This window comes from Callorhinus ursinus, unplaced genomic scaffold, assembly GCF_003265705.2.
Source record: "Callorhinus ursinus isolate GAN/ISIS: 27379988/994484 unplaced genomic scaffold, GSC_fseal_2.0 scaffold55, whole genome shotgun sequence".
NCBI lineage: Eukaryota > Metazoa > Chordata > Mammalia > Carnivora > Otariidae > Callorhinus > Callorhinus ursinus.
Window position 1 is genome coordinate 7,738,619 of NW_027397117.1, and position 26,278 is coordinate 7,764,896.

At 46.7% G+C, this 26,278-nt stretch overlaps 1 protein-coding gene across 8 annotated transcripts in view; it reads right to left on the reverse strand.

Moving 5' to 3' along the window:
- The window catches only part of CALN1 (calneuron 1), a 501,983-nt gene that overhangs the window by 245,398 nt on the left and 230,307 nt on the right, over positions 1–26,278 (reverse strand). For 7 of the 8 annotated variants that reach the window (XM_073884242.1, XM_025864721.2, XM_073884243.1 and 4 more), the window contains one exon: positions 4,752–4,895. The exons of the other annotated variant lie outside the window; for it this stretch is intronic. In XM_073884242.1, the coding sequence (XP_073740343.1) occupies positions 4,752–4,895 (144 nt within the window). The remainder of the gene's footprint in view (positions 1–4,751; positions 4,896–26,278) is intronic. 8 annotated transcript variants of the gene reach the window in all.

A 26,278-nucleotide genomic window follows, 5' to 3' on the forward strand; every position in this document is an offset into this window, starting at 1 on the left:
AGACCTTCTTGCTCATACAAATATCCACAGGCTTGAAGACTTCTCTCAAGCTTTAGATTTTTCTTTCAGCCAAAGGTCCCCCAGTTACATGAATGGACACACTGCTGTACGTAACTTGATGAGACTGTTACAGGATGCAGGCTTCCAGGCACCACCCTGTGGTTTCTGATTCTACTGCTCTGTTTTTTGTTGTTGTTGTTGTTTTAAGCACACCCGCTGGATGTGGTCCGACGTGCACCAGGTTTGGGACCCTCTGCTTATGGCCCCAACAGCTTCCACCTCATACCAGGCGTTTCCATTCATGCAGCCTGTGGACAAGCATCTTCCCTCACACACGGGAAAGAAGCCTGCGTCCCAGCTCCCAAAACAGACCGATGGCTGTCCCAGAGCCTCCCAATCAGGACCCGGACGTGGATGAATGTGGGGCAGAAGTGAGCGCTCCTCTGAATTAAGCTGGTACTTTTTGTCTTCTAGGAGGTCACGAATGATAACAGAGAGGTCCCAACTGGGACACATCAGCAAAGGATATCCCTGTAATGAACAGGTTGGCTGACAGCAAGGGCATTGCTAACTCTCCTGTGTGACTTTGGCCACAGTTTTGTTCTTTGCGGTTCAGTAGCTTGTCTCAAAACGAGCCAAAAGTGAATCTTGCCGACCACAGAAATAAGCAAGTTCACACACAGTGGCCGTCAGATAAATTCTTTCAAAAATCGAACTAAACGGAGTCCAACTCACTCTCGACATGGAGCTGGGTCTGAAAACAAACCACGAACCTCTTCAGAGGTAGGAAGTCATTTCGAAACCCCACATTTGCTAGGATCTCATGAGATTCTGCACCTTTGAGGGGCAGAAAGGAATTTGAGGAGGAAGAAGGCAGGGTCTGCCTTTGTTTCAATGAGGGACGTCTGCTGGGTAAGTGCGGGATCCCTGAGGGGAATTTGTAGGGGGAGAGGATAGCATGAGCACCTGTCACTGGGGCCCTCGCAAAGGCCACGAGCTGCTGAGAATGTCTCCTGGTTTGAGTGTTTTGGGAAACTATTTGCAAAGCTAGCTGCTGGCGACAGTGGTGTGGTCGGCGAAACTATTAAAAGCTGGAAAGCAGTCAAAAATAGCTGCTGGATCTTGAAGATCCCAAGGCCTTATTCCCCAGTGAAGGAGGCTGGAAGCTCTGGGGGTCCCCGGGGCTGCTGTGGGAAACACAGAGGTGAGGGGAGTGGACGGGACGTGGCAGAGCCCACAGTCCTTTGCAAGCAGCCTTTCTCAACCCACTTCTCTGAAAGATGTCAGCTTCACAGACACTTTTGGGCAGCTATTTTGTCCATTCTTCCAAGGATGGTACCTAACTAGGACTGCGATGCATTGGAGTAAAGTCGATTCCCGACGAGCCTGATGGAGAAGGCTACAGGCGTCCAGATTCTGGGCTGAAGGTGAGATCCTGGCAAAAAGCACCCAGGAAAGGTAAATCCTGGCTCCCTCCTGGTGCTAGGGCATAAGTCATCTCAGCTGCAGAGGCTGGAAAGGGGAGAAGAACCGCGAGCACCAGGGAGTGTGCAATTGAGTTAAAAGTTACAAGAAAGAACCTTTGCCGCCAAGGGCCAAAGAGGAAGCAATGGGCATCGGGCACAAATTCTGGTTTTCTGTTTATTTAACTCCGAGCAGATCTGCCCATCAGCACATGTGTATGTGTGTGTGTGTGTGCACACAAGAGCACACAAACGCACACACGCATACAGAGTCCCAGCACTTAAGGCAAATTGGCCACAGGCCAAGAGAGCAATCCCAGACCCTATAGCCTGCCTCGCACTGTGTCCTCCGGAAAACCAGCTCCACACACAGACTGGAACTGTCTGGCTCCTGCAGGCTCCGTGTCCAGGAAATCCTGCCGAGCTCCCTAATCCAGGCAGGTTACTATTACATGCTGAGGCGGCAAGGCACCCCACTCCCAAGGAACCACCTAATGAAAGCCTCATGTGTCAACTTCAGTTGCACAGACACACTCAGGCTAAATCCCTCATGCCAAAGGGATGACCTCACCGTCGGGCAAACTGGCAGGGACCCCAGAAAGAGAAGGTCGGTGTGTGGGCCAGACCTGCTCCTAATCACAGCCAGCTGGGGTGGACAGAGGCACTGCTCCATCTCCTGCTGTCCCCCGGACACCAGGGTCTATGAGCCCGGAGGCACCATCAGCCTACAGCTAAGAACCCCAAGCTCCAGCCCAAACACCCCATTTTTTGAGCAGTATCCCAAAAAAAGTGTCTGCCATTCCACAAGTTTCATGCCAAAGAATAGCTTAATTCAGTAAGGCCGAATCTCTGTGGAGAACCCCCAGTTACAGAAGCTAGAAAGGAAGGATATAATTAGGACCTTTTTTTTTTTTTTTTAACAGAAGCTCAAAAGGCCCATTAAGCAAAGGACATGAGACACAGTCCATCCATAACCGGAATGCAGTACCCCAGAAATCCCACTTACCAGCCTCATTCACAGAACTCTTAAAGACACACATTTCAGCCTCAGACTGGGCATCTTTCACTTAGCTCTTTAACACTCAGGCAATTAATAAACTGGTGGAGCAATTCCTTCTACGTACATCACTGTTCTGTCTTCATGTTGCTGCATTAAATCTTTTGTAAGCAACAAAACAAAACCTCAAAGAAGCTGTGCTTCAAAAGTAAAGAAAGGTGTTTTGACCTGATTTCATCACCATGAAGCAGCTGATGACCTCAGCTTTTTTTTTTTTTTTTTTTAAACCTGAGCTTTTGTTAAAGGGATGAATAGAAGTTCTCTACAAGAAAACCGCTTAGTCCTTTTAAGTTCTGGTAAGTTCTGCCTTTGGCATTGGTAGCTGAGTATGCAAGTTGTAAATAAATGGGCAGAATTTTGGAAGCTCTTAAACTGAATCCCATATGGAGCTCTGCCCGAGTCCCAATGGGTCCCTTGCACACCCGGGACACACAAGAACCCCTGGGCCTCCAAGACCTCATGGACTCAGGGAGGATTTGCAACAATGTAAAAACTCCCTGTGAGCTGAGACCCAACAAGTGAATTCGCAAAGAAGTCGGACGGACTTACGCAAAGAAGTCAGATGGACTTTGATGAAGACCCTTCAGAGGAGTAACTCGCCCACAATAGGGCTGGCTCGTTTTTATTAAATGTTGCTAATTCCACTTTTGCTTGTAGTCCATTCGACTAGGTTTTGTTATAAGGAGTTGTGGGCAGAGAATCAAAAGCACAGAATCTTCGTTCCAAAAACGGAAGTGTAGCTTAAGATTTCTATCATTTTAAGGAGGAAACTTTTTCTGGAAATGTATCTCCGAAATGATGATGGGGGTCAATGGAAAACAGATTTTGCTATATGATATGCGCTTTGCTCCAGCTTTTCAGAAATATCTAAAGCAAGCAGCTAAATATAAAGCAAGGTCAAATCAGTCCTGCAAAGACATGGTGAGTCACAATCAATCAGAGTTGTAAGGACAAGGCTGGGCTGCTTATACCACTGAACACCCCTGATGAAACATCCCTTCCCTGAACCAGAAAATAAATGTCCACAGCTGCACTTGGTGGCTGGTGCTGAAGTTCGTTCACCATATGGTCACCCTTATTATCATCCTTCCAGCAATTCCAGCAAGCTAACAGGAGAGAGCTGGTTCTTCCAATCAGCTGCAGGCCAAGCAAACATCTCCCTACCATGGTCTTTTCCTCCAAGGGACTTCCTGACCCCATGCTCTTCTTCCTGCTTTTTCCTTGTATACTTCATGCTCTACGTGAGAGTCCCAATGCCCACCACTCTGGACCCCCCTTAGGCCTGGGATTGAGCTGCTTTTCAGAAGGGGGTGTGTGTGTGTTGAAAAAAAAAAAAAAAGAAGAAGAAGAAGAAGGCTTTTTCTTGGACCTTCAGCCAAGGCAGAATCTAAATGTCAGGAGGGTCACAACTGGTTTGGGATAGCCTCAGGGTTTTGGAACAGGAAAGAACCTTAAAGATGTCACGTGTCACTTTTTAGAACTTTTAAAATACAGTGAAACCCTTTTTCCCAGGGAGGCTGTATATAGAAACCCAGTAAGTGAAACAGAGAGAAAAGAAACTGTTATTATACCCATACAATGGCATATGATTTGGCCATAAAAAAAAAAGTACAAATACATGCTATAATGTGGGTAAACCTTGCAAACATTATGCTAGGTAAAAGCAGCCAGTCACAAAGGACCACACATTATAGGATTCCATCTTATATGAAATGTCCAGAGAGAGGCAAATCCAAAGAAACAGAAAGTAGATTAGTGGTTGCCTAGGGCTTGGGGGAGAGAGGGACACGAGGTGGCAGCTGAAAGGTCGCGTTTCTTTTTGGAGTGGTGACAATGCTCTAAAATTGATTACAGCATGGTTACCCCAATCTGTGAATCCACTAAACGCCACTGAATCACACCGTTTAAATGGGTGAGTTTTATGGCATGTGCACTCTATCTCTGTAAAGCTATTGAAACAGGGAGGGAGGAGAGGTGGAAAGATCTGTGATGGCTGTTCCAGCAGCCAGGCCGCCTCCCTCACCCTGTTCCCTCCGGTGGCCCCAGAACCACCTTTGCAGGCCGCAGGGACTGCACGGAGTGTTGTTGGAACACCCTTGATCTAGCCCTCAAATGTAAACCAAGACATGACCCCAAGCCTTTTGACCCCAAGTGCAAGGCCCTTTAAAGCCAAGTTCTCACTGATGAGCCGGGGCTCATCCTGGGGGACACGCTGTGCGCCCGGGGCTCACCGTCCATGTCCAGGCGCTGCATGATGATGGCCAGCTCCACCTCACTCGGCATGTACCCCAAAGAACGCATGGCCATTCCTAGCTCCTGCTTGGAGATGAAGCCATTCCCATCTCGGTCCAGAACCCGAAAGGCCTCTCGGATCTCTACAAGGGGAAAGCAAACAAAGTCCGATGGTCACATGGCTTGGTCTGTTGCATTGAAATTACCAGTGATCCTCTACTGAACACTCCTAACGGCCTTACAAATACTAATATGTCAGAACCCTTTAATCAGATAAAAGAGCGGCCAAAAGAGGGACAAAAGGAAGAAAGGGGAATGAAAAACAAGGAAAGGAAGAGAAGGGGAAAAGGAAAAAAGAAAACCAGCCCCAAGCATCCTTAAAACACCACGGTCGCCGCACAATTCGACAGTGCTCCCAGTGGAGATGTGTTCGCTGAAGACACTTCCTGGGCAGGAACGAGCAGGTTAGGTTTCAGCCTTGAGGACAGCGCTGCCTCTTAACCTGGGCTCTTCGTTTGCGGGAAACAAGAACGAGATTCCCCTCCGCAGGCTCGTGTGTCAGCCCCCTGCAGCAGGTGGAGCTGTACAGAAGGCTTTTTTTTAACCCCGTAGGAAGACAGGAGTTACTATCCTGCTGTTTTTATTTCATCCTCTAATTTACAGCTATTTTACAGCTATAAACAACCTCAGATCGATAAGAGTGTCATAAAAGCCCAAAAAAGGCATCTTTAATCACATTCTCTTCGAAAAAAGGCATCTTTAATCACATTCTCTCCGGGCCAGCAGAGGGTCTGATATCAATAAGGCCATCCCACTCGGCAGGTGATCGCCCATCCTCTGACCCCAGCCTGAGTTGTTCTGCCTTCGGCCCAGAACCCCTCCCTCCAGAGCCCGCGTGGCCTGTCGGTCCTGGGTTGGCTGAGCATTAACACATCACACTGCCACGAGGCGTGGCGTGGAGAATTCGAGATCAGAGTCTGAAAATGACAGGTTCATCAGTGGTGTCTGGGCACCAGACTTGGCTAGCTTTGACTTTTCATCGATAAACCCAGCGCAAGCAGGTATGGTCACTGCCAACATTCACCACGCTGTTCAGCAAGAATTGGCTGTCCAGGACGCCTGGGTGGCTCAGTCGGTCAAGCAGCTGCCTTTGGCTCAGGTCATGACCCCAGGGTCCTGGGATCGAGCCCCACATCGGGCTCCTTGCTCAGCAGGAAGCCTGCTTCTTCCTCTCTCTCCCTCTGCTTGTGTTCCCTCTTTCAAATAAATAAAATCTTAAAAAAAAAAAAAAAAAAAGAATTGGCTGTCCGTACCTGAGGAGCATGGAAGTAAGTACGTCAGAGAACCAACAACATGTTACCCAGGGGCACCACCGTTCTCCAGAGTCCTACACTCCAGTTAGGAAGGAAAGACTCATGCGGAAACTGACAGAAACTCTTGAAACGAACCCAAGACACTGGCCCTAACCCGTTTACCTACTGCTTCTTGAAATAGCTGACTATGCTCCATGACAACACCTGGAACCACACCCTTACCCAAACAAGCTCTGGCCCCTTCCCATTTGTACGAATTTCCTGGGGCTGCTGTAACAAATCACTACAAACGTTGTGGCTAAAAACAACAGAAATTTCTTTTTTTTTTTAAGATGTTATTTATTTATTTGATGGAGAGAGAGAGAGAAAGAGTGCAAGCAGGGGGAGCAGCAGAGGGAGAGGGAGAAGCAGACCCCCTGTGGAGCAGGGAGCCCGACATGGGGCTCGATCCCAGGACCCTGGGATCATGACCTGAGCCCAAGGCAGACACATAACCAACTGAGCCACCCAGGTGCCCAACAACAGAAATTTCTTCTCTCACAATCTGGAAGCCGAGGTACGAAATCAGGATCACTGGACCAAAATCAAGGTGGGGACAGGGCTGTGCTCTCCTAGGGCAGAATCTGTCCCTTGCCTCTTCCAGCTTTGGGTGGCTGGCTGCCGACATTCCTTAGTTTGTGGCCAGGTCCCTCCAATCTCTGCCTCCATGGCCACATCGCCTTTTCCTCTTTTTTTTTTTTTTAAATAAAGATTTTATTTATTTGATAGAGAGAGAGCACAAGCAGGGGGAGCGGCAGGCAGAGGGAGAGGGAGAAGCAGGCTTCCCACCGAGCAAGGAGCCCGATGCGGGGCTCGATCCCAGGACCCTGGGATCAGGACCCAAGCTGAAGGCAGACGCCTAACCGACTGAGCCACCCAGGCGCTGCCCTTTTCCTCTTCTGTCTGTGATCTTCCTCTGCCTTCCACTTCTAAGGACACTTGTGATGGCATTTAGGACCCACCCAGATAACCCAGGATAAGCTCTCCATCTCAAGACCCTCAACTTAACATCTGCAAAAGCCTTTTTTTTTTTTTCCAAGGAAATATTTACAGGTTCCAAGGTTGAGGACCTGATTCCTCTGGGGCCCGATTTTCAGACTGCTGCCCTCTCCCACCCCAGGATTTCCACCTGGAATGCCTTGCCTTCCTCTTTAGCTGCCCAAATCCTGTCGGTCCTTCAAGGCTGAGTCAGGAACCATGGGTTCCACAAAAATGTCTTTGCCCACCATGGCCAACGTTCTCTCCCTTTCTGCTCCTGTTCAGTGGTTCATTCGTTCCTTTCTCATGATGTCAGCCCATCCCATCTAAAGATACGATGGTTGGGGCAGAAATCATGCATCTCTTGTATGTATCTTGCGTGTATCAGAAATCATCTCTTCATACACTTCATTCATCTTTGTATTCCCACCGACACCTTGAAGGAGGCATTACACAGACTGCAAATTCACTATTAATACTAATTCTGCACGTTCAGTGCTTTCTGAGAATAAGTGTGGGCTCCAGCAGACAGAAGACCAGCCTGTGAGCCGGGACCTTAGGCTCCTGGCCAGGCGCATTAGCTAATTAGGTCTGCAGCCAAACCCTGAGGCCTCAGATTGTTCATGTGTAAAATGAGCTGCGCTGGCCACGAGGATCCCTAAGGTCCTTCCAGACCTTTTCTGGGGATCTGTGGACATTGTTAACGTATTTAAGAGAAGAACAGGAAGCCTGTGTTCTCTTTCATACCCTATTAATCTACTGTTCAAACACCCCTCTTTTTTCCATTGAGGATAAAGAAAAAATTTCAGTCTGGTCCAAATTCTGAATCAAGGGGTTTGTCTGCACTTTTAGGCTTTTCTCGCCCATGAAACTTGCCCAAGATTCCCTCAGGCAGACATATGTTTTCCTACCAAATCCCAGGTGGCCCGGAAAGAGCTTAGAGTCACTGCTCAGCATGAGGTCATGGCACACAACACTCAAGGACAGCGGGGCGGAGACCACGGCCTCATGTGGCCTGAGCCCAGATGCCGAGAGCAGGAGGATGCAGATGCGGGGTCTCCCAAGGTGGGAGTCAGCCCACAAGGAGGTCAGTCCGGCCCTGCCCTACACCCGGGGCAGGCTTCTCCCTCAGTCTCGATTGCCCCATCTGAAAAATGGGTTGGGTTGGCTCTCCGTCTAGCCTCTCTAATGGGGCTCTACTTCAGAGCTGGCATGAACCATGCAATAGTAGGAAATGTCAGATGATGACAGGGGCCTGGCCTGGAGTCAAAGAAGAGGCCAGGGTCTTAGGTGGGCCACCTGGATTGCCGGCTGCACGCTGAGCTCGGCCCCTTGTTCTCCTTTCCCGAGGCACATCTCTACTCGCCATCCCTCTGACTCAATCCTGAGCTCCCTGGCTGTTTCGATCACTCTGACAGGGCAATCCCCTTCTGTTGACAGGGTGACAGGGTCTGGCCTCATTCCTGTGATTCCCCTGCATATGCCCTAGATCTCACAAATGAACAAGGCTGTATCCTTACACTGGACACCCCAGAGAGGCCTGAGCCGACAATGTGTGTGAACTTGGCCTAGAAATAAAGGCCTTGATGGGTGTGCCTCCCGACCCCCACCTCACTGCCCGGGCTACTCCTAGAGCCACCTCACCCTTGGGCTGCAGGAGTCAGATGGAGGCCACCGCAGAGCTGACCTGCTGGGAAGGGACGTGATCCCTCGAGGCCTCACACCCCCATAGTTTGCCATCTGCTGTAAGTAAGCAGGCCAGCCCTGCTCCAGCCCAAGACAGCGCAGCGCAGGTACAAACCAGCTCAGAGTTCTGTTTTCTGCGGCCCCCAGGTAAGTGGGACAAAGCTGCACTTCTCTGTTTGCCCAGAATTTCTGCTCCTGGCTCCCAAATAGAGAGAGAGAGAGAGAGAGAGAGAGAGAGAGAGAGAGAGAGAGTGTGTGTGTGTGTGTGTGTGTGTGTGTGTGTGCAGACAAAGCTCACTAACTTCATTTTCTTTCAAAATAACAGAGAGGGGGGAAAAAAAGTACAAAACTAGAAATCCATAATGGGAGCCTCTGGAGATTTAATCTTTCCAGGGTAGGGAAAGCCCAGGCAAATGAGAAGCTTATTAGAAGGAAATGGGTCTTGCAGCCGGAGACATGTGATGTGTGCCTTGTTTTATTTTTATTTTTAATAGCAGAACAGGGTGTGAGAAATATGCCCATAAAACTAGCGAGACACAGAAGCAGGCCGGACCCCCCTGCCTATGGCTACAGGCAGCCTGCTGGCACACGGAGGGGCCCTGGCCACTCTCCACATCCTTGGGAAGTGAGGACCACAGATCAGGTTTCAGGAACAACCCCGTAATGCGGTGTGCTTTTTGCTGGAATTTATCCCCTCTCTGGGCTAAAGCCCCTGGTGCTTCAGAGTTACATAAGCGTGCTGTGCTTTTGGTCTTTAAGTCAGTTTTATGGTCATATCAGACACCGGCATGGCAATTCACCCACCGGCAAGAGGCCTTTGCAGGTTCCAGAAGGGGCCATGGTGATGGCGATGAGAGCCCGGCCAACCACCATTTTGTGGACTATGAAAGGAAGCGTCATACAACACACCTTCTGGCAAAAGGAATCTGCTCTCTGCATAGGGAATCTCCCAGAACAAAGTCTGCATTCCCACAGGGGAATGCACCTCTCCGCCCTGATATTCTGGAGCCAAGCAAGGTCTGGACTAGAAATCAATCTGCTCCAGAGCCCAAGAGATTTACTTCTCGTTACACCAGCAAGTGTGTCTTCTCAAAACCATCAGATCACCACTGGTAACACCTGCATCCCAACCCGGTGCCCCCTAAGAACCAGGCTTCAGTTCCATGACGACCCCAGGGACATGGCCAATTCGGGCAGGAACAACGGCAGAGGCAGGGCTATCATACAGAACAGATTCATCGGGCAGGCCGCCCCAATAAAGTGTGCATCAGATGAAAACCAGACACCAGCCAGAGTCAATATTCGTTGGCTAATGAATTCATTGGCCTTGAAGAATCAGCTGAAATTCACGGCGCTAATTTGCAAGCTCCCAATCGGCAATGAAGAACAACAGTTTTTCCTATCTCAGCCCCTGTTAGATGCGAAATCTGTCTAGTCTCTACAGAAATGTGTCTTTAGGAAGAATGTGGGCTTTAAGCACAAAAAGCGATGGTTCTGTTAATGAGCAAGATGCATTTTGTTGATACACATCATTGAGAAATGGCAAAACTGGAGACATGTGTTTCAGCGAGGTAATTATTGAATACCAACATAAGTGCACCAGAAAATACAAGATAGGAACCTCAAGGTCTTTATTCAGAGAAATTAATAGGACAGGGACTGAGTCAATGACAAAAGAGATCTAGAAGAATCTCCACCTGCTCTGTGAAAGACAAATGAATATTTAGAGATGATTAATACAGCCGTTCATTCACTAAGAGTTGCTGTTTACTTATTGCATGCCATATGCCGTGCTAGAACAGTTAGGTAGCAAAAGAAACTTTCCAAGCTATAAGAAGCTTATATTCTAGTTGTGATGGGATGGTCACAGCAGAGAATGACAAGAGCAATCTACAAGCCTACAGAAAACCCATGGATATCCTTCCATATGAGAGCCAACTCTTGTGAAAGATCACACCAGAATCTTTTGACATTAAGAGATGAGGGGAAGAAGCACACGACGGCAAGATCACAAAGGGCCTTGGGGAGCCATTCGCGCGGTACCCTGCAGACCATGTGTTGGCAAATGATGGCCCATGGCCAAATCTGGCCCAGCACCTGCTTTGAAAATAAAGTGTTTTTGGAACGCATCATTTACACACTATGTCTGCTGCCTACTGGGTACTACTTTGGTACTACACAAATAAAACTGAGAAGTTGTGACAGGGATGGTTTGGCCCCCAAGGCCTGAAATGGTCCACTCTGGCTTTTTATAGTTAGTTTGTAAAATCCTGCTGTAGGCCATGGAGCCCTCAGTGGTTATAAATTTAAAAAAAAAAAAGAAAGAAAGAAAGAAAAGAATGGATCAGATTTTTTTTTTTTTAAGATTTTATGTATTTATTTGAGAGACAGAAAGACAACGCAAGTGGTGGGGAGCACCAGAGGGAGATGGACAGGGAGACTCCATGCTGAACACAGAGCCCTCACCGGGAGCCCTCATCACAGAGTCTACAAGAAGATGAGGAGCCTGAGCTTGGCAACGTGGAGTTGCTAGCAGGGTCCGAGGGTCTTTTCTAGGTGGTCAGCTGGGAGGGCTCAGGTGTCCGGGGTTTAGGAGAGGGGGCTTTGAGGATGATACTGGGGTTTCTAGTTGGCCTGATGGGGTTGAGGGCTGATGGCATTAACTGAGAGAGAATTCAGGAGGAAGCATGTGTTTTCAGAGTGGGAAGGGAAGGGGTGTTTCAGCCACATGGAGTACAGGGCGCGGAGAGATACCCGGGCAGCCAGGTTTGGTGAGCATTTGGAAATAAGGGACTAGCTATTGCTGACAGTAATACTGAGTATACAACCAGAATGGAAAATGGAAACAGAATGACCATAATTGCCTATAAAACGCTGGTTCAATCCCAGTGCGGGTTTTAGTGTGAACGAGTTCCAATTTAATTCTACTCAATCAGTCCGCAAATACAACTAGCTGTTTTCAATAATTAGGGAACACAGGGGTGAGGGCTCCAACAGCCAGGAGTTCAGGGCCCCCAAGGAGGACCTTTGTGCTGGGAGGAGGCAGGGTCAGAAGTGTTCTGCATTGAATAACACTGACTGGGGACGGTCAGGTGGGTGGGGCAGGGGGGGGCTCAGCCACTGCTCTGTATAGCACGCTTTATTAAGCTGGATTTTTTTCTTGGTACTGTCTTCAAAGGGCTAAAGGAGCCTCACTCCTAGGTTATCTGCTGTTTGAGGTGTGACTGCATCCATTTCAACAAGTGCTCGTTCATTGGGCTTCTTCCACAGATTCAGATGGTAATGAACGCTACAGTGGAACACAGGAGAGTCACAGTTAAGAGGGGTCCCAACCCTGGAGGCATTTCTGTATGTCTTTGTTCATTTATCTGTTTAAGTGGAGTCGTGTTTCGCAAAGGAGGCTTAAAGGACGGAAGGTTTACCTGAGAAAAAAAGAGGATGCACAGGAGAGAGGAGAGAGAAGCCAAAATAGAAAACACCCGGAAATACACAGGGAGGAGGTGTGTTGCCTACTGACGTGTTAGGATTTCAAATCCATGTCTTGCAAGCTTGTTTGGGGCAAAGCTGTTTTGTGGTTTGAATTTGTTTTGAATGACTTGTTTTGATGAAATTGTTTTGAAGTTGAATATTAGGACCTTCTTATCCAACTCTTGCACCTGAAGCTGAGAGGACCATTGCGCCCTTGACACCATAGTAATGGCAATGGCGTCCATCACATGATGGACCAAGAGGTGTGACCGGTTCCTTGAGAGTATTTGGTCTGGGCGAGGCTACTCTTCGCTGATCTATATAGCCTTCCAAAGATCTTGAGACACTTGCTGCTGCCGTGGCCAGGCTACTCTTGGTTAGCGGTGGTGTTTAAACCATGCCGCAGTCTCAAGAACAGAAGGGACATCTGTTCCTGCCTTGGTGAGGTTTCTCCTCGTAGGCAGTGGAGCAAGCCATGTAACAGTCCCTGGAGTAATAACCTTCAGAGCAGCCTACCTTACCTGCCAACACAGGTACCATCACCTGCTAGCTATGTGCCCCAGCAGTGAATGATACCCAACTTTTAGTTGGAAGGACTGACCCTACTGAGAACCAACTCATAGAAAGGTACACCTCCAACTAAATTTGGGCTTTATTTCTTTCATCTCCTCTCTGCCTGAACAATAGCATAATTAATCTATCACTAGCTTGAAGTATGTTATTTCTTTACTGGGTTATTAGGAGACATATGCTTTGTTGGCTTATGAAATATTATTATAAATTATAATTCCCCCAGTGAACCTGATTAAATAAATTATTGGCAAAGGCAATCTCAGCCTCTGAGCATAATCCGTCCTGAACAAAGCAAGGTGAGCCTTAGGAGAGCCTGGAAGGAGGCTGAGGATCATAGTCAATGCAACAAAGAGGGCTTTCCAGCAGGGGCATGGCATGTGCAAGGGGGCAAAAGTGATGCACTCTTTGGGTTCAGGTTCCTGGTTGCAGGCAAGGACTGCTGTTGGGAGGCACTTGCAAAAGGATATAGCTGGCAATGGTCACCATCCCTCCCAGACAGCATCACTGCCTCTGTGATCTAAGGCTAGAATCCGGAGTTGAGCACTGAGTCACTGGTAAACCCTGGGAGCAGACAAGAGGCAGTGTTGAAAGACATCGAAGGCCCAACACTTACGGCTGGTGGGCCAGTGATGTGCTGCTCATACTGTATACCGCAGGTATCCCCATGCTCCTGGCCAATTTCATTACCTCATGACCCAAATGGCACCCTGAACTTAAAAGCAAAGCCAACTCCTTGCCTAGCCGGCATTCAGAAAGAAAAGCATCTCAGTAATTTACTAAGTGGTGAAATCAGACAAAGACTCAGTATCCCAGCTCATGAAAAATAATCATTTCTTTCCTAAAATTGGGTGGCACAAGGCAGTCAGGAAGTTAGGGGCATTTCAAAGGGTTTAGGAGCTAGGAGAGAGTTTATCTGTCCCCAAATTTTATACTTGCACAGATAAAGCTGAATGGATTTCGGCAGGCCAGGTTGCTTAAGCTGATGGAAAATTCCCCAACAGTACAAGAACAAAGCAAATTAGACCAGACACTAACAATGAAAGCCCATCCCAGCCAGGGGCACCCCGTGTTGGACAGAATGTTCTAGGCAGGGCTGAAAGGAAAATCATTAAAATTCGATGTGAATATGTATGAGGGTGAAAATGGCTGGAGGGTCTTTAGACAAAAAGACATTCTGAGTGAAGAGAGAGAGGAAGGGCAGTTTTCTGTCTTGAGAGGTTCTGCCCCTGACCCCTGGGGTCAAAAGACCAGAGCTGGACCCGCCCAGGAATGGAACACTTCCCAGGTTACACATTAATGTATGCTTCTTAATGAAAAATGCTCCCAAAATGTATAAGGAAAAAAAAATCATCTAATCCACCAGGCAGCAATAACCATGCTTAATATATTAGAGCATTTTATTTCAAACCCTTTACATACAAATATTCTTAATTAAATTTGGATCCTGCACTCTCTACAGCTTTTTTTTTTCCATTTAACACACAACCATTTCGATCTTCCATGTTGTTTATTAGTCTTTAAAACATCATTTCTGATGGCTACATAGTGTCCCATATTATGCCTGCAGCCCAGCTGAGTTCCCCAAACTCCTAGTGTGGGATATTCAGATCATTTCTACTTTTAAATAATGCTGCCATGGAAATCTTTGTACAGAAATTTTCATGGGTTTTGATGATCCTTTCCTTAAGATGATATCCCAGGAAAGGAATTCCTGGGTCAAAGGGCAGGAACATTTTAAGGCACTTCATACATATTGCCAAGTTGCCCACTAGGATCCATTTCTACTCACTTCTGACACCAACTGGCAGGGGTTGGGGGGGGGGGTCCCACGCCAACTAATTCTCCAACTCTCTGGATACCAATCCAGCATCCAACGATTTCATCCACCCGTGACAATAACTACTCACAGTGAGTGCAGACCCCACGGGTCAGGCCCCACAAACCTCTCCTCACCTCAGACGCAAGTCGCAAGTCAGGCCACCTGTACTTCTGACTGACCAGTGGCTCTAAAGTCTGGGGTTCCCACAAACCCACCTGGAATTTGATCATTTGCTAGAATGGCGCACAGAACTCAGGAAAGCTCTATTACTAACACTTCCTGGTTTGTTATAAGGGATGCAACTCAGGAACAGCCGAATGGAAGAGATGCCCAAGACAAGGTACGGAAGGGGCCCGAGCGGGTGTGGAGCTTCCATACCCTTTCTGGACACATAACTCTTCCAGCACCTCAATATGTTCACCAGCCTGGAAGCTCTCTGAACCCTGTTATTCAGGGTTTTCATGGAGATTCCACAATGTGAGCATGGCTGATGCAATCACTGGCCACTGGTAATGGAACTCAATTCTCCAGCCCTCTCCCCTCCCTGGATGTTGGGGGCTGGGGCTAAAAGCTCCGACCCTCTAATCACACCTTGGTCTTTCTGGCAACCAGCCCCCATCCTGCAATTATCCAAGGACCTGAGCCACCAGTCATCTGGTTAGCCACTCCAGAGATTCCAAGGATTTTAGGAGCTTCCAGAACCAGGAAAGAAGTTCAAATATGTATTTCCTATTTTATCACAATATCACACTCTCCAGAAGGCAGGATCAATTAACCCTACCCTCCATTTCACACCATTTTTATGCACAGAATCCCAATCTCCTATGAGTTACACCTTTCATCCAGCTATCACTTAGAGAGGCTTCTGTTCCTGAAGTTCAAGATCCAGATGATTGTAAAGGGGGGCTTCAAGGGGAGGAAGACAATTCAGATACTGTCTGAAAAGACTTGCAGGGTAGTCACAGACTTTGACTAAACCCCACACTCAGCACAGGCCTGGCCCAAAGGAGGTGTCCAGGAACATGTGTGCGCACATGCACGCACGCACACACACACACAACACACACACACACACACACGGGCCACTGACACAACAGAGCTGAGGCTCAGAGGGGAAGAGAGCTCCCCTGACACGAGAACACGAGAAGAAAAGTAGGGAGTGTGGGGAGAGCTGTGCTCCCGACCCCAGACTGGGACTGCTTCTGGGGCAGGATGCTGGGCAGTTTGTCCCAGGAGGAGACAGACCATCTCCCACGGCCCAGCAGACCGAACAGCCTCAGAGGGACAAGTCTGGCGCCTCTGCATGAAAGGAGCCATTTCTCACACAGCACCAAGTACCTTCTAGGCGAAAAAGAGTCAAACCGCCCAAGACAGAAAGTAGGCACCGGATCACTTGGCACGAAAGGCAATATTGCAAGCAGCAAATCGAGTGGAATTTATCTGTGAACAACATGGTAATAATCAATACAATTAATTTTTCATTAAGTCATGCTGTTCCTGTGCTATAAACCTTAATATCCTGAGATCAGAGAATAATTAACATCTGAGAAAACAAAGCCATTTTGTGGATTTAGCGCCCATGTGGAGGCCAAAAGAACATGATCCAAGTTCCAGAAATAAACCAGAAGCAAAGTAAGTGGAGAGAAGGTGGCGACCTCTCAGGAGTGGCTCGCACCCCATCCCCTCCCCGGGGTCTTAGGAATTCTCCTGAGAAGGAAAATCTCTCTTCGGATTATTCAGCTCAGCTCAATCCAACAAATATTTCTTGGGCACCTACTGTGTGTCAGGCACCATTCTAGGCGCTGGGGGCCATGTCCCAGGAAACCAAAGCAGAATAGCAAGTAGGACATCCGACTGGGAAGAGGTGGGGTCTGCACGGAACCCGCAGTGGGAAGGGAACATGGAGGACGGCTTAGGGGCTGGAAGTCAGATTCTCTCTCCGACCCTTGCAGGGTATCATTCTAGACGCCAAGTCTTTCCCCTTGACCTCTGTCATCTCTCCTAGGCTGGAAGCAGAAAACACCTTTATAACCAAAGACCAACATCTAAGCCCAAGAAAACACGAGGGGTTCTGATTGTTTTTCTTTTTTAATGAGGAAAAGATTATTATTGTTAAAGGCGGTACAGCTTTGTTTTGATTCTGGGGGTTCATGCGGAGGGAGAAGGCTCTGTGCAGCCCAGCACGCAGGGCTCAGGAAGAGCAAGGAGGGAGGCCTGGGGTTGAACCTGAGGTGGGCTCTTCTGTGTGACCCACTCCAGTAAGGGGAGCTTACTGAGCTCTAGGTTGCTCAGCACACCCATCCATCCTTAGATGACAAGGAAGGGAAGGGCGACACAAATAAGGATAGTAAAAGGGCATGTCATGGGCACCTGCAGAGCAAAACCCTATAAAACTGAAAACTGATGCCTCATATCCTCTCCCTTGCCAGGGGAAGCCAGCAAAGCACACAGCCTTTTTATTCCAACCCACAGTAGGAAATGCACTGCACATCATGACAGATGCATAATGTAGCTATCATACTCTTAGAAGGTGCGTGTGTGTGCGCGCGTGTATATATATTAGGTTGAAACCATATAAAATTGCTTTTGTATAGGTAACAAATGGTCAAATATCAGCAATTTCTTCTGGTTCCAACCACCGTGTAATGGCTAACATTGATTATGTGCTCGGTCTATACCGGGTGCTGGTCTAAGCACTCCTGGAATAGTAGCTCATTTATTCCTCACAATAGCTCATGAGGAGGATTCTGTCATTACCCTTCACCACATGGTTGTGTCAGGACAGTGATCGGAACCCAGGCCTTCCGGTCCCAGAGTCTGCACCCCTAAACCTCATTTTCTACCTCTTCAAACACACACTTCCCAAAATGGTACACACCGTTTTCTAGGTGGGACACGCTCTGGTATTTCCTATTCTATGTCTTTCTTCTTTTTGACGCACACCCCAGTTCACGCAACTGCTCTCGCTATGCAGGAATTGTTCAGGACCCGCACTTGGAGAAGCCCTGGCCTGTGCCTGTCTTGGTTCCCCCAGGACAGCCTCTGTCTCGTTATGACTCACTGGTACTAACCGCATCACCACATCAGACTCTCCCCCAGCAGCCTCCCGAGCTTGTCCTAGGATCTCTCTGTCACCCCTGAATCGACGCCCTCCTCTATCATGGCTCTGGTGGTGGGATCGTCTTGTTTCCTACTTCTCCACTGAGCAATTAGCTCCCATTCACTGCTGGCGACACCGCACACGCTCCCCACCTCCGTACCACCATCTATTCAACAACCACCTTCCTGGAGCCCCCAAGGGATGTCACCTTCTGGAAGAACAAAAAAAAGTCTTTGTTTTTGTAAACCCTATGGGCCCACCAATCTTAACACCTGACACCTGTGGAAAGATAGCTTTAGTCCTTGCAGGCCTAAACCCTCCAGCTACCTGCGCCTGCCATCCGCCCCATCTGGAAGAACCTCAGCCACAGACTGGGGAGGACGCAGAAGCAGGCAGCCTCCCCTGGCCACAGGCATTCACCAGTCTTCCAGGCTGACCCCAGCAGCACAAGAGGTCAGTGACGGTCCCATATGTTTACCTTAACTTCTCCACTCCTAACTCAACCATTTTGCAGCATCTTCGACCAAGGCAGGTTCCGTGCCTAAAACAGAGTCCAGAAGACTCCTAGCTGCCCGTGGCAGGGAGCACACTTTGCCTGGGGAGCTCAGCCCCCGCAACAAAAATTCTCATAAAGTCATCTTCCAAATCATCCATGGCCCTGGGACTCAGGGCAAAATGACAAAGGGTAGGAGTTGGAGAAATTGGCTCTACTCCAGAAAATGATTCCTTTTGTTGTGTAACCTTTCAATTCTAACTCATCGAACATGTCTTTCCTTTCCCCCCATGCAAGGACACACAGAAATATGGCCCAAGTCTCGTTCCCACCGGCCTCACAAATAGACTCACCTCAGAAAAGGCAGCCAGATGAAATGTGAGGCAACGTGAGCCCAAGCTTCCCTGGGAAAGGGTGCGAAGGATAAGGGTCCCTCCTTTCGCTCACTGAATTCCCCCAGAGCAGCCTTTCCATCAGCTCCCTGCCACATTCCTTCCTACTCCACTTGGCGGTCCTGATCATTGATAAAGAGCCTGGATATGAAAGTAATTGTTCTCCGCTGCAGGCTGCATAAATATCCCATTATCAATAGGAAGCAATTTATTTCCTCAAAATTGCCAACTCTCTCATTTTGTTTTAACATGCTGCTTCTCTATCAAAATGAGTCTGCACCTTTGAAAAGACTATTTTCAAAGCCTCACAATGGCCCTAGTGTGAGAAATAACACTGAAATCAGCTGAGGCAGACTGACCCCAGGCCGGCCCTCCACAATGAAAAGGGCCGCTCAGAAAAGGAGGAAAATTGCTTTAGGAATTCTACTCAGAAACTTAATCCTAAGTGAGTCACAAGGGAGTAAGTCAACTAGTCCAGAACACACACATGCATGCACGTGCAAGCACGCGTGTGCGCGCGCGCGCACACACACACACACACACACACACACACACACCCCATTCCTGATTTCTCCTGAAGAGCAGGCGACCTTGCTGGGAGGAAGCTGAGGGGCCACGCACGTCCATGTGGACTTTTGGATCATGGAAGTAAACGGCACAATGAAGGCAACATTTCAACCCATGGAGAAAGACAGATTACTAAATACATGGGGCTGCACTAATCAGTTGAGAACTTGGAAAATATTAAGTTATGATTGTACATCACACATCTACCCAAATCTACTTCTGAAAAGTTAAAAAAAATGAAAGGAATTAAAACAATACATTGGACAACAAAAGAAGGCCAGGGGACCCACGTGGGATGGAGTGAGTGAAGGGGGAAAGAAGCAGGTGGTGGCATCACAGAGATAAGCGTGGGAAGGAAGATCACGTAGGGCCTCATAGGCCATTGTCAGCACTTTGCGTTTTACTTTGAGTGAGGTGGGAGCCATAGCAGGTTGCTGAGCAAAGGAGCGATGCGGTCTCATTTGTGTGTTAAAAGGATGCCTCTGCCCAAGGAAGACATACAGATGGCCAATATGTACATAAAAAGGTGCTTAACATCACCAATCCCCAGGGAAATGCAAATCAAAGCCACAATGAGGTATCACCTCATACCTGTCAGGAGGGCTATTATCACCAAGACAAGAAATAGCACGTGTTGGCGAGGCTATGGAGAAAAGGGAGCCCTTGTGTTCTGTGGGTGGGAGAGTCAATCGGTGCAGCCATGGTGGAAAACAGCGTGGAGTTTCCCCCCAAAATTAAAAATAGAACAGCCCTCTGATCCAGCAATCCCATTTCTGGGTATTTATCCAAAGAGAATGAAAACACTGGCTCAAAAAGATATAGGCCCCTCCTGTTCACTGCAACACTATGTACAGTGGCCAAGATACGGAAACAATCCAAGTGTCCATCTGTGAATGAAGGGCTAAAGAAGATGAGGTAATGGAGTATTACTCAGCCATCAAAAAGAATTAGATCTTGCCATTTGCAATGACAAGGATGGACCTTGAGGGCCTTAACGCTAAGTGAAGTAAGTCACACAGACAAAGGCAAATACCATATAACCTTACTTTGTTTTGGAATTCAAAAACAAACAAATAAAATGAACTCACAGAGACATAGAACAGACAGGTGGTTACCAGAGGTGGGAAGAGTGGTGCTCAGTCAGTTAAGCGGCTGACTTTTGATTTCAGCTTAGGTCGTGATCTCAGGGTCCTGGGATCGAGCCCCACATCGGGCTCCATGCTCAGTGGGGACTCTGCTTGAGGATTTCCTCTCTCCCTCTGCCCCTCCCCCTGCCCACACACTCTCTCTCTCTTTCTCAAATAAATCTTAAAAAAAAAAAAAAAGTTAAAAAAAAAAAAGGTACAAACTTCCGGTTATAAAATAAATGTCATGGGGATGCAACATACAGCATGACCATAGTTAATCATATTGTATTGCACATCCAAAAGTAGCTAGCAAGTAGATCTTTAAAGTGTTTAACACAAGAAAACAAATTTTGTAACTACGTGTGGTGACAGGTTATTAACTAGGCGACTGTGATCATTTTGCGATATACACAAATATCGAATCACTACGTCGTACACCTGAAACTAATATAATCTTATATGTCAATTATACCTCAATTAAAAAAAAAAAGGAGGTCTCCAGCTGCCATGTGAACACACTCTAGAGATAACAGAGGCTGTTGCAAAGATCCAGGTGAGAGAGAAGGACACAGCAGATAAGGAAGGAGTGATCAGGTTCTGGATGGATCTCAAGGTAAAGCCAGCAGAACACCCTGAAAAGGAAGGCATGGGATGTGAGAGAAGGAAGGAGGCAGGAGGGCTCCAAGGTTTCTGGTCACAGTACCTGGAAGGTCGGCAAGGCTTGTTTGATAATGTGCCCAGAACCGTCGAGGACGTAGGGGAAAGCAACTCCAACAGGTGCGGTGTAAACTGGCGCACTCTGTCATCAGGCCAGTAGGGGCAGGAATTACAAAAGCCCTAAAAATCTGGACCTTGTGTGAATCCTGATGAGAGCAAACATGAAATGGGCACTTTTGAGATAATCATAATAGAGAAGCCTGCTGATTTAAGTTAGAGATGTACACCGATGTGATTATGGATGAAATGATATGTCTGGGCTTTGGGCACCTGAGTGGCTCGGTCAATTAAGCATCTGCCTTAAGCTCAGGTCATGATCCCAGGGTCCTGAGACTGAGCCCCGCATCGGGTTCCCTGCTCGGCGAGAAGCCTGCTTCTCCCTCTCCCACTCCCCCTGCTTGTGTTCCTTCTCTCACTGTGTCTCTGTCTGTCAAATAAATAAATAAATAAAATTTAAAAAAATTAAAATAAAAAAATAAAATACTCTAGGACTAAAATGCTTGGGGGGCAGAGGTGATGGATGAAATAGGAGAAGTAAAATGTTAAAAATCATTGAGGCACAGAAATGGCTACTCAAGGGTTTATACTATCCTCTCTGTGTTTCAGGATGCTTGATGATTTCCATAATAAAGGTATTTTAAGGTGTGTATACCTTTAGACACAGTGATTCCATTTGTAGGAATTTATCCTAAAAGAGATGTGTACAAAGATTCATCCACAAAGATATGTATCACAGCCTTATATTTAATAATAAAAATGGGAAACCACAAACAATAGGTAATTAGCTAAATTTATGATAATAAGCCATTCAGTTGAAAAGAGTGGGAAGATCAGAAATTGGTCTGGATTAACACAAAATGCAGCATATGACAAGAGTGACATTTCAAATAATGATTCAATAAATGCTGTCAGGACAACTAAGTAGATACCCGAAAAAAACAAGAATAAAACCATCCTCCACACTTTCCACCAAAATAAATTCCAGAAGAATCAAAGGTTAAATATATAAAATGAAGTCATAATTGTAAAAGAAAAAAAAAACAGGAAATTTTTGTATCATCTCAGAGCAGATAAAAGGCTGTACTAAGGAGGGAATACCAAAAGCTATAAAAGAACGATAATTCTACCTAATTTTTAAAAGCTTTAAAAATATTAAAACCCTTGGGCGCCTGGGTGGCTCAGTTGGTTAAGCGACTGCCTTCGGCTCAGGTCATGATCCTGGAGTCCCGGGATCGAGTCCCGCATCGGGCTCCCTCCTCAGCAGGGAGCCTGCTTCTCCCTCTGACCCACTTCCCTCTCTTGCTCTCTATCTCTCATTCTCTCTCTCTCAAATAAATAAATAAAATCTTAAAAAAAAAAATATTAAAACCCTTGTCATGTCAAAAAACTATAGCAAGTGACATCAAAGATCAGAAACAAGGTGAAAATATTTACAGTGTATATTACAAATGAGGAGCCCACTTCCCTTATATTAAAAAAGCTCTTACATACATCAATAAGAAAAAGGCCAACAAACCAAAAGAAAAATCTTCAGAAAATATGAGCAGATAGTTTCTAAGAAAGGAATTACAAATGGTTCTTAAACACATAAAACAATGTTCAACCTAACACATAATAAGAGAAATGCAAAGTAAAATGACCTTTGTATAATGTATTTCACCTGGGAGGCAGGTAGAGCTCAAGAACTTTAAGAGCACACTGTGGGAGATAAAGTTCTGGGTAGCAGGCCCTCTAAACACTGGGGGGAGGACTTCATATTAGTAGAATCTCTTTGAAGTGCAGTAGGGCAATCTCGATTCCATTAAAAATAGAGCACACTTTAAATGGTTCTACCTGTAGACGCATACCCTACTAGTATTTAGGCACACACATACGGGAGGAAGGATAAGCCATGGCTTTGGTTGCAACATTATTTATTTATTTGTTTAAAGATCAGATTTTAATGGTAATAAGGAATTACTGTTAATCACAGTAGGTGTGATATTAGGATTTTTTCAGTCCTTCTTTTTAGAAATCTACACTCAAACAATTACAGATGAAATGACGTAATGTGTGGGATTTGCTGTAAAATCATAGAGGGAGGAGGAAGGTTGGCAGATTGGGTGCAGATGAAACAAGCTTGATCCCAAGTTAAAGCTGTGTGATGGGTCCCCATTAGTGTACATGACACTTGTATTTTCCACCATAAAACACTGAAAATTAAAGAGATCTGAATGAATTCAAATACCCACTAACAGAAAATTGGTTAAATCGGGTACACTCTACCCAAACAATGGAAGACCATGCAGCCATAAAGAAAATAAGAATCTTCTTTATATCCTGATGTGGAATGACCTGCAAGATGTGTTGTTCAATGAAAAAAGCAAGATGCAAAAAGGTGTCCATCAAATACTACCTTTTGTGTAAAAATAATTAAAAAAAAAAAAAAACCCATGGCACAAACTTGGCTTGTACACGGGCTATCCCTGGGTGAATATACAGGAATCAGACAACCGTGGTTCGATGCCCCTGTGGACGGGAACTGGGTGGAGGGAGGAAGGACAGAAATTGAGGGACACTTTAACTACATACACTTTTCTGCCTTTTGAAATGTGTGCCATGAATGTCTTAGCTATTCACATAAACAAATAAAATGTATGACTGTAAAAATACACACTAAGCCATCAATAGTGGTTGTCACTGAAGGTTAAGGGTTAGGAGTGATTATTATGGTTTTCCAAATATTGTACAAGGAACACATAATCTGAGGAGAGAGAGAAGGTTATGTGGGGAAGGGCAGAAACCAGGAAATGACCTCATCAAAGAGCTCGTGTCAACCATCAAACGGAAAGTGACCCACGGTCCTCAAGTTGCCCACTGCTTTTACAGCCCTCTTGCTGCCAGCAGCCCCAAGTTGTAACGTGCTGAGCACCCACAGGTCATCAGGGACCAGGCTGGGTGGGGACCCGTTGCAGGGTGAGATCTGCCCTGCAAGCACTCATGATAGGGCAGGTGGGAAGAGAGGCAGAAACCCAGGCTGGCGTGACAGCACTATGTGATACAATAACCCCACTTAAGAAAGCTGAGGGGCGAGGGGGGCTGGGGGGAATGCAAGGTGGGAGGGGTGCGGTACGGAGGGGTCATGGGAAGAAACTAATTTTGCAGTAGGAAAATGCATAAGATCTTTACAGATGGATAGTAATTGGATTCAAGATTATACGGTGATGATTCAGTTTAGTGTCAAAGATAAAATGGCTGACCCCATTTGTTAATTGGCGTCCCTTGGTGACTCAGTGTTGGAACAGTTCCTCATCATTTACATTGGTCCTCCGGTGCAGAGCTGAGCTAAATTTACCAATCATTCCTCTTCATGCCTTTAAACTTCTGCCATGCCTCAGAACAACAATCTTGCTCCATTTCTAGACTCCTGGGCTATTCTAAGTGACCTCCATATCCTTAACTGCTCCTTCCCTCCTATCTTTTACCCCCACTGCCTCACCCATGGCCACGTTCTGATCCTCATTCTTGCCCAACATAGCTCCAACTCCGAAATTTAAGCTCTAAAATTTCACTCTTGTACCACAACTTGCTATTTTTCCAAGTGTCACTCCCACCCAGCTGCTCTTCAGCCTTCCGAAACCATCAACCCCCAGCGTTTCTCCAGACCATCAGCCCTCCTGAGTCCCCTTTTCCTCTTCAACCCAACTAGAAGTTGCATCCCAAGGGGCCTCCCCACTTCTGTCACCAGACACAATCCTTTCCCCATGCCTCTATTCAAGTCCTTCATGATTCTCCCCAAACTCCCAACCCCACCTCCCAAATCCCTCCCCAAAGCCTCAGTGAATCCTGCAGTCCTCCAAGTGCTCCTCAGAAAAGAAAGAGGTTATCGGCTCCTCACCCCTTCTCCCAGGTAAGCTTACCTACTGCAAAATGTATCCTCATGTCCTCTCATGTTTTTGACAAAAGAGGTGTCCCAGCCCACTTGCTTTGAATGGGGACTCAAAGCAGGCTCCTTTAGGGCCAGATGGCCCCAAGGCCTGAGGCCACTGCCAGTTTCTCTCACTCCCTCACAGTTCCTAACTCGGTTGAAGCACTACACTGCGTATGCAATCTTGCCTCCCTCGTGGTGGCCAGAAGGGCTAGATGACCCACTCCAGAAGTACCTGAGTATTAACTTCCCGAAAAGTCAGTTTTGACAAAACTGAGAAGGAGAGAGCTAGGAAGTGAATTCCCTGTCCATTCCTCTCTCCAGTAGACTGTCCCCAGACAGTGTTTCTGGATAGCCTATGTGGACACATCCTGCACAGTTAAGACCTCATAAAACAGTGGCCAATCTAGCAATGCTTTGTTTGGTGTTTGCTTCTCATCCTTCCCTCTCTCACTTCTCTTTTCCCTCATTCTGTTGCCTTGGGTTTGTACCTCCCCAAAGACATTAGCACTTAAGCCTTGCCTCAGGCTCTGCTTTTCAGAGCTAACATGCCATGTGTGCTATAAATTCCATTACTTCCTTCCTGTCCAGAGAGTTAGAACCTTATTTTCTCCTTTCTGTGGCACGGCTTTTTATAAATGCAGAAAAGCCTAGAGAATGCTGTAAGTGAACCCCTGTAAGCCCCCAACTAAACTAAGTCAAATCTTAACATTTTGCAGTTTTGATTTAATTTTTTTAGAAAAACAAAAAGAAGTTAGGCTTCACACATACAAGTGGTGCTCCCTTTATCTCTCACCCTGATTCTATTTCCCTCACCCCACAGATAAATTCACTATCTTGAATTTAGTACTGATCATTCCCATTCATGTTTTAAAAACAAAATCTTTCCTTCTTACCATAAAAGATTTCACACATAGAAGTCCAGAAAAGAGAATATTATAGTAAACATGTATGTGTTTACCTAACCCAGCCCCTTATCAATCTATACATTACATATTTACTTCAGATGTCTTCATGACTTCATGGAAGTATAATTTACATACACTAGTTTGAAACCCCTTATAGATCACTTTTCTATTTCCTCTCTTCCATCCAACTGTAATCACTATCATCACGTCAGTTCTTATTGCTGTCTTGGACTTTCATCTGCATTCTGAAGATACGTGCTTGTGTGTGGGTGTGTGTGGGGGGGGTGGGTGCTGGGCATGCATACACAATATAATGAATACAAACACACATATACACACGTATACATCTACACATATGACCCATATAACTTGAGATTGCTTAAACTACTATACAATATGCCATCTCCTTCTGATAGGTACATAGATTGCTGGAACTTTT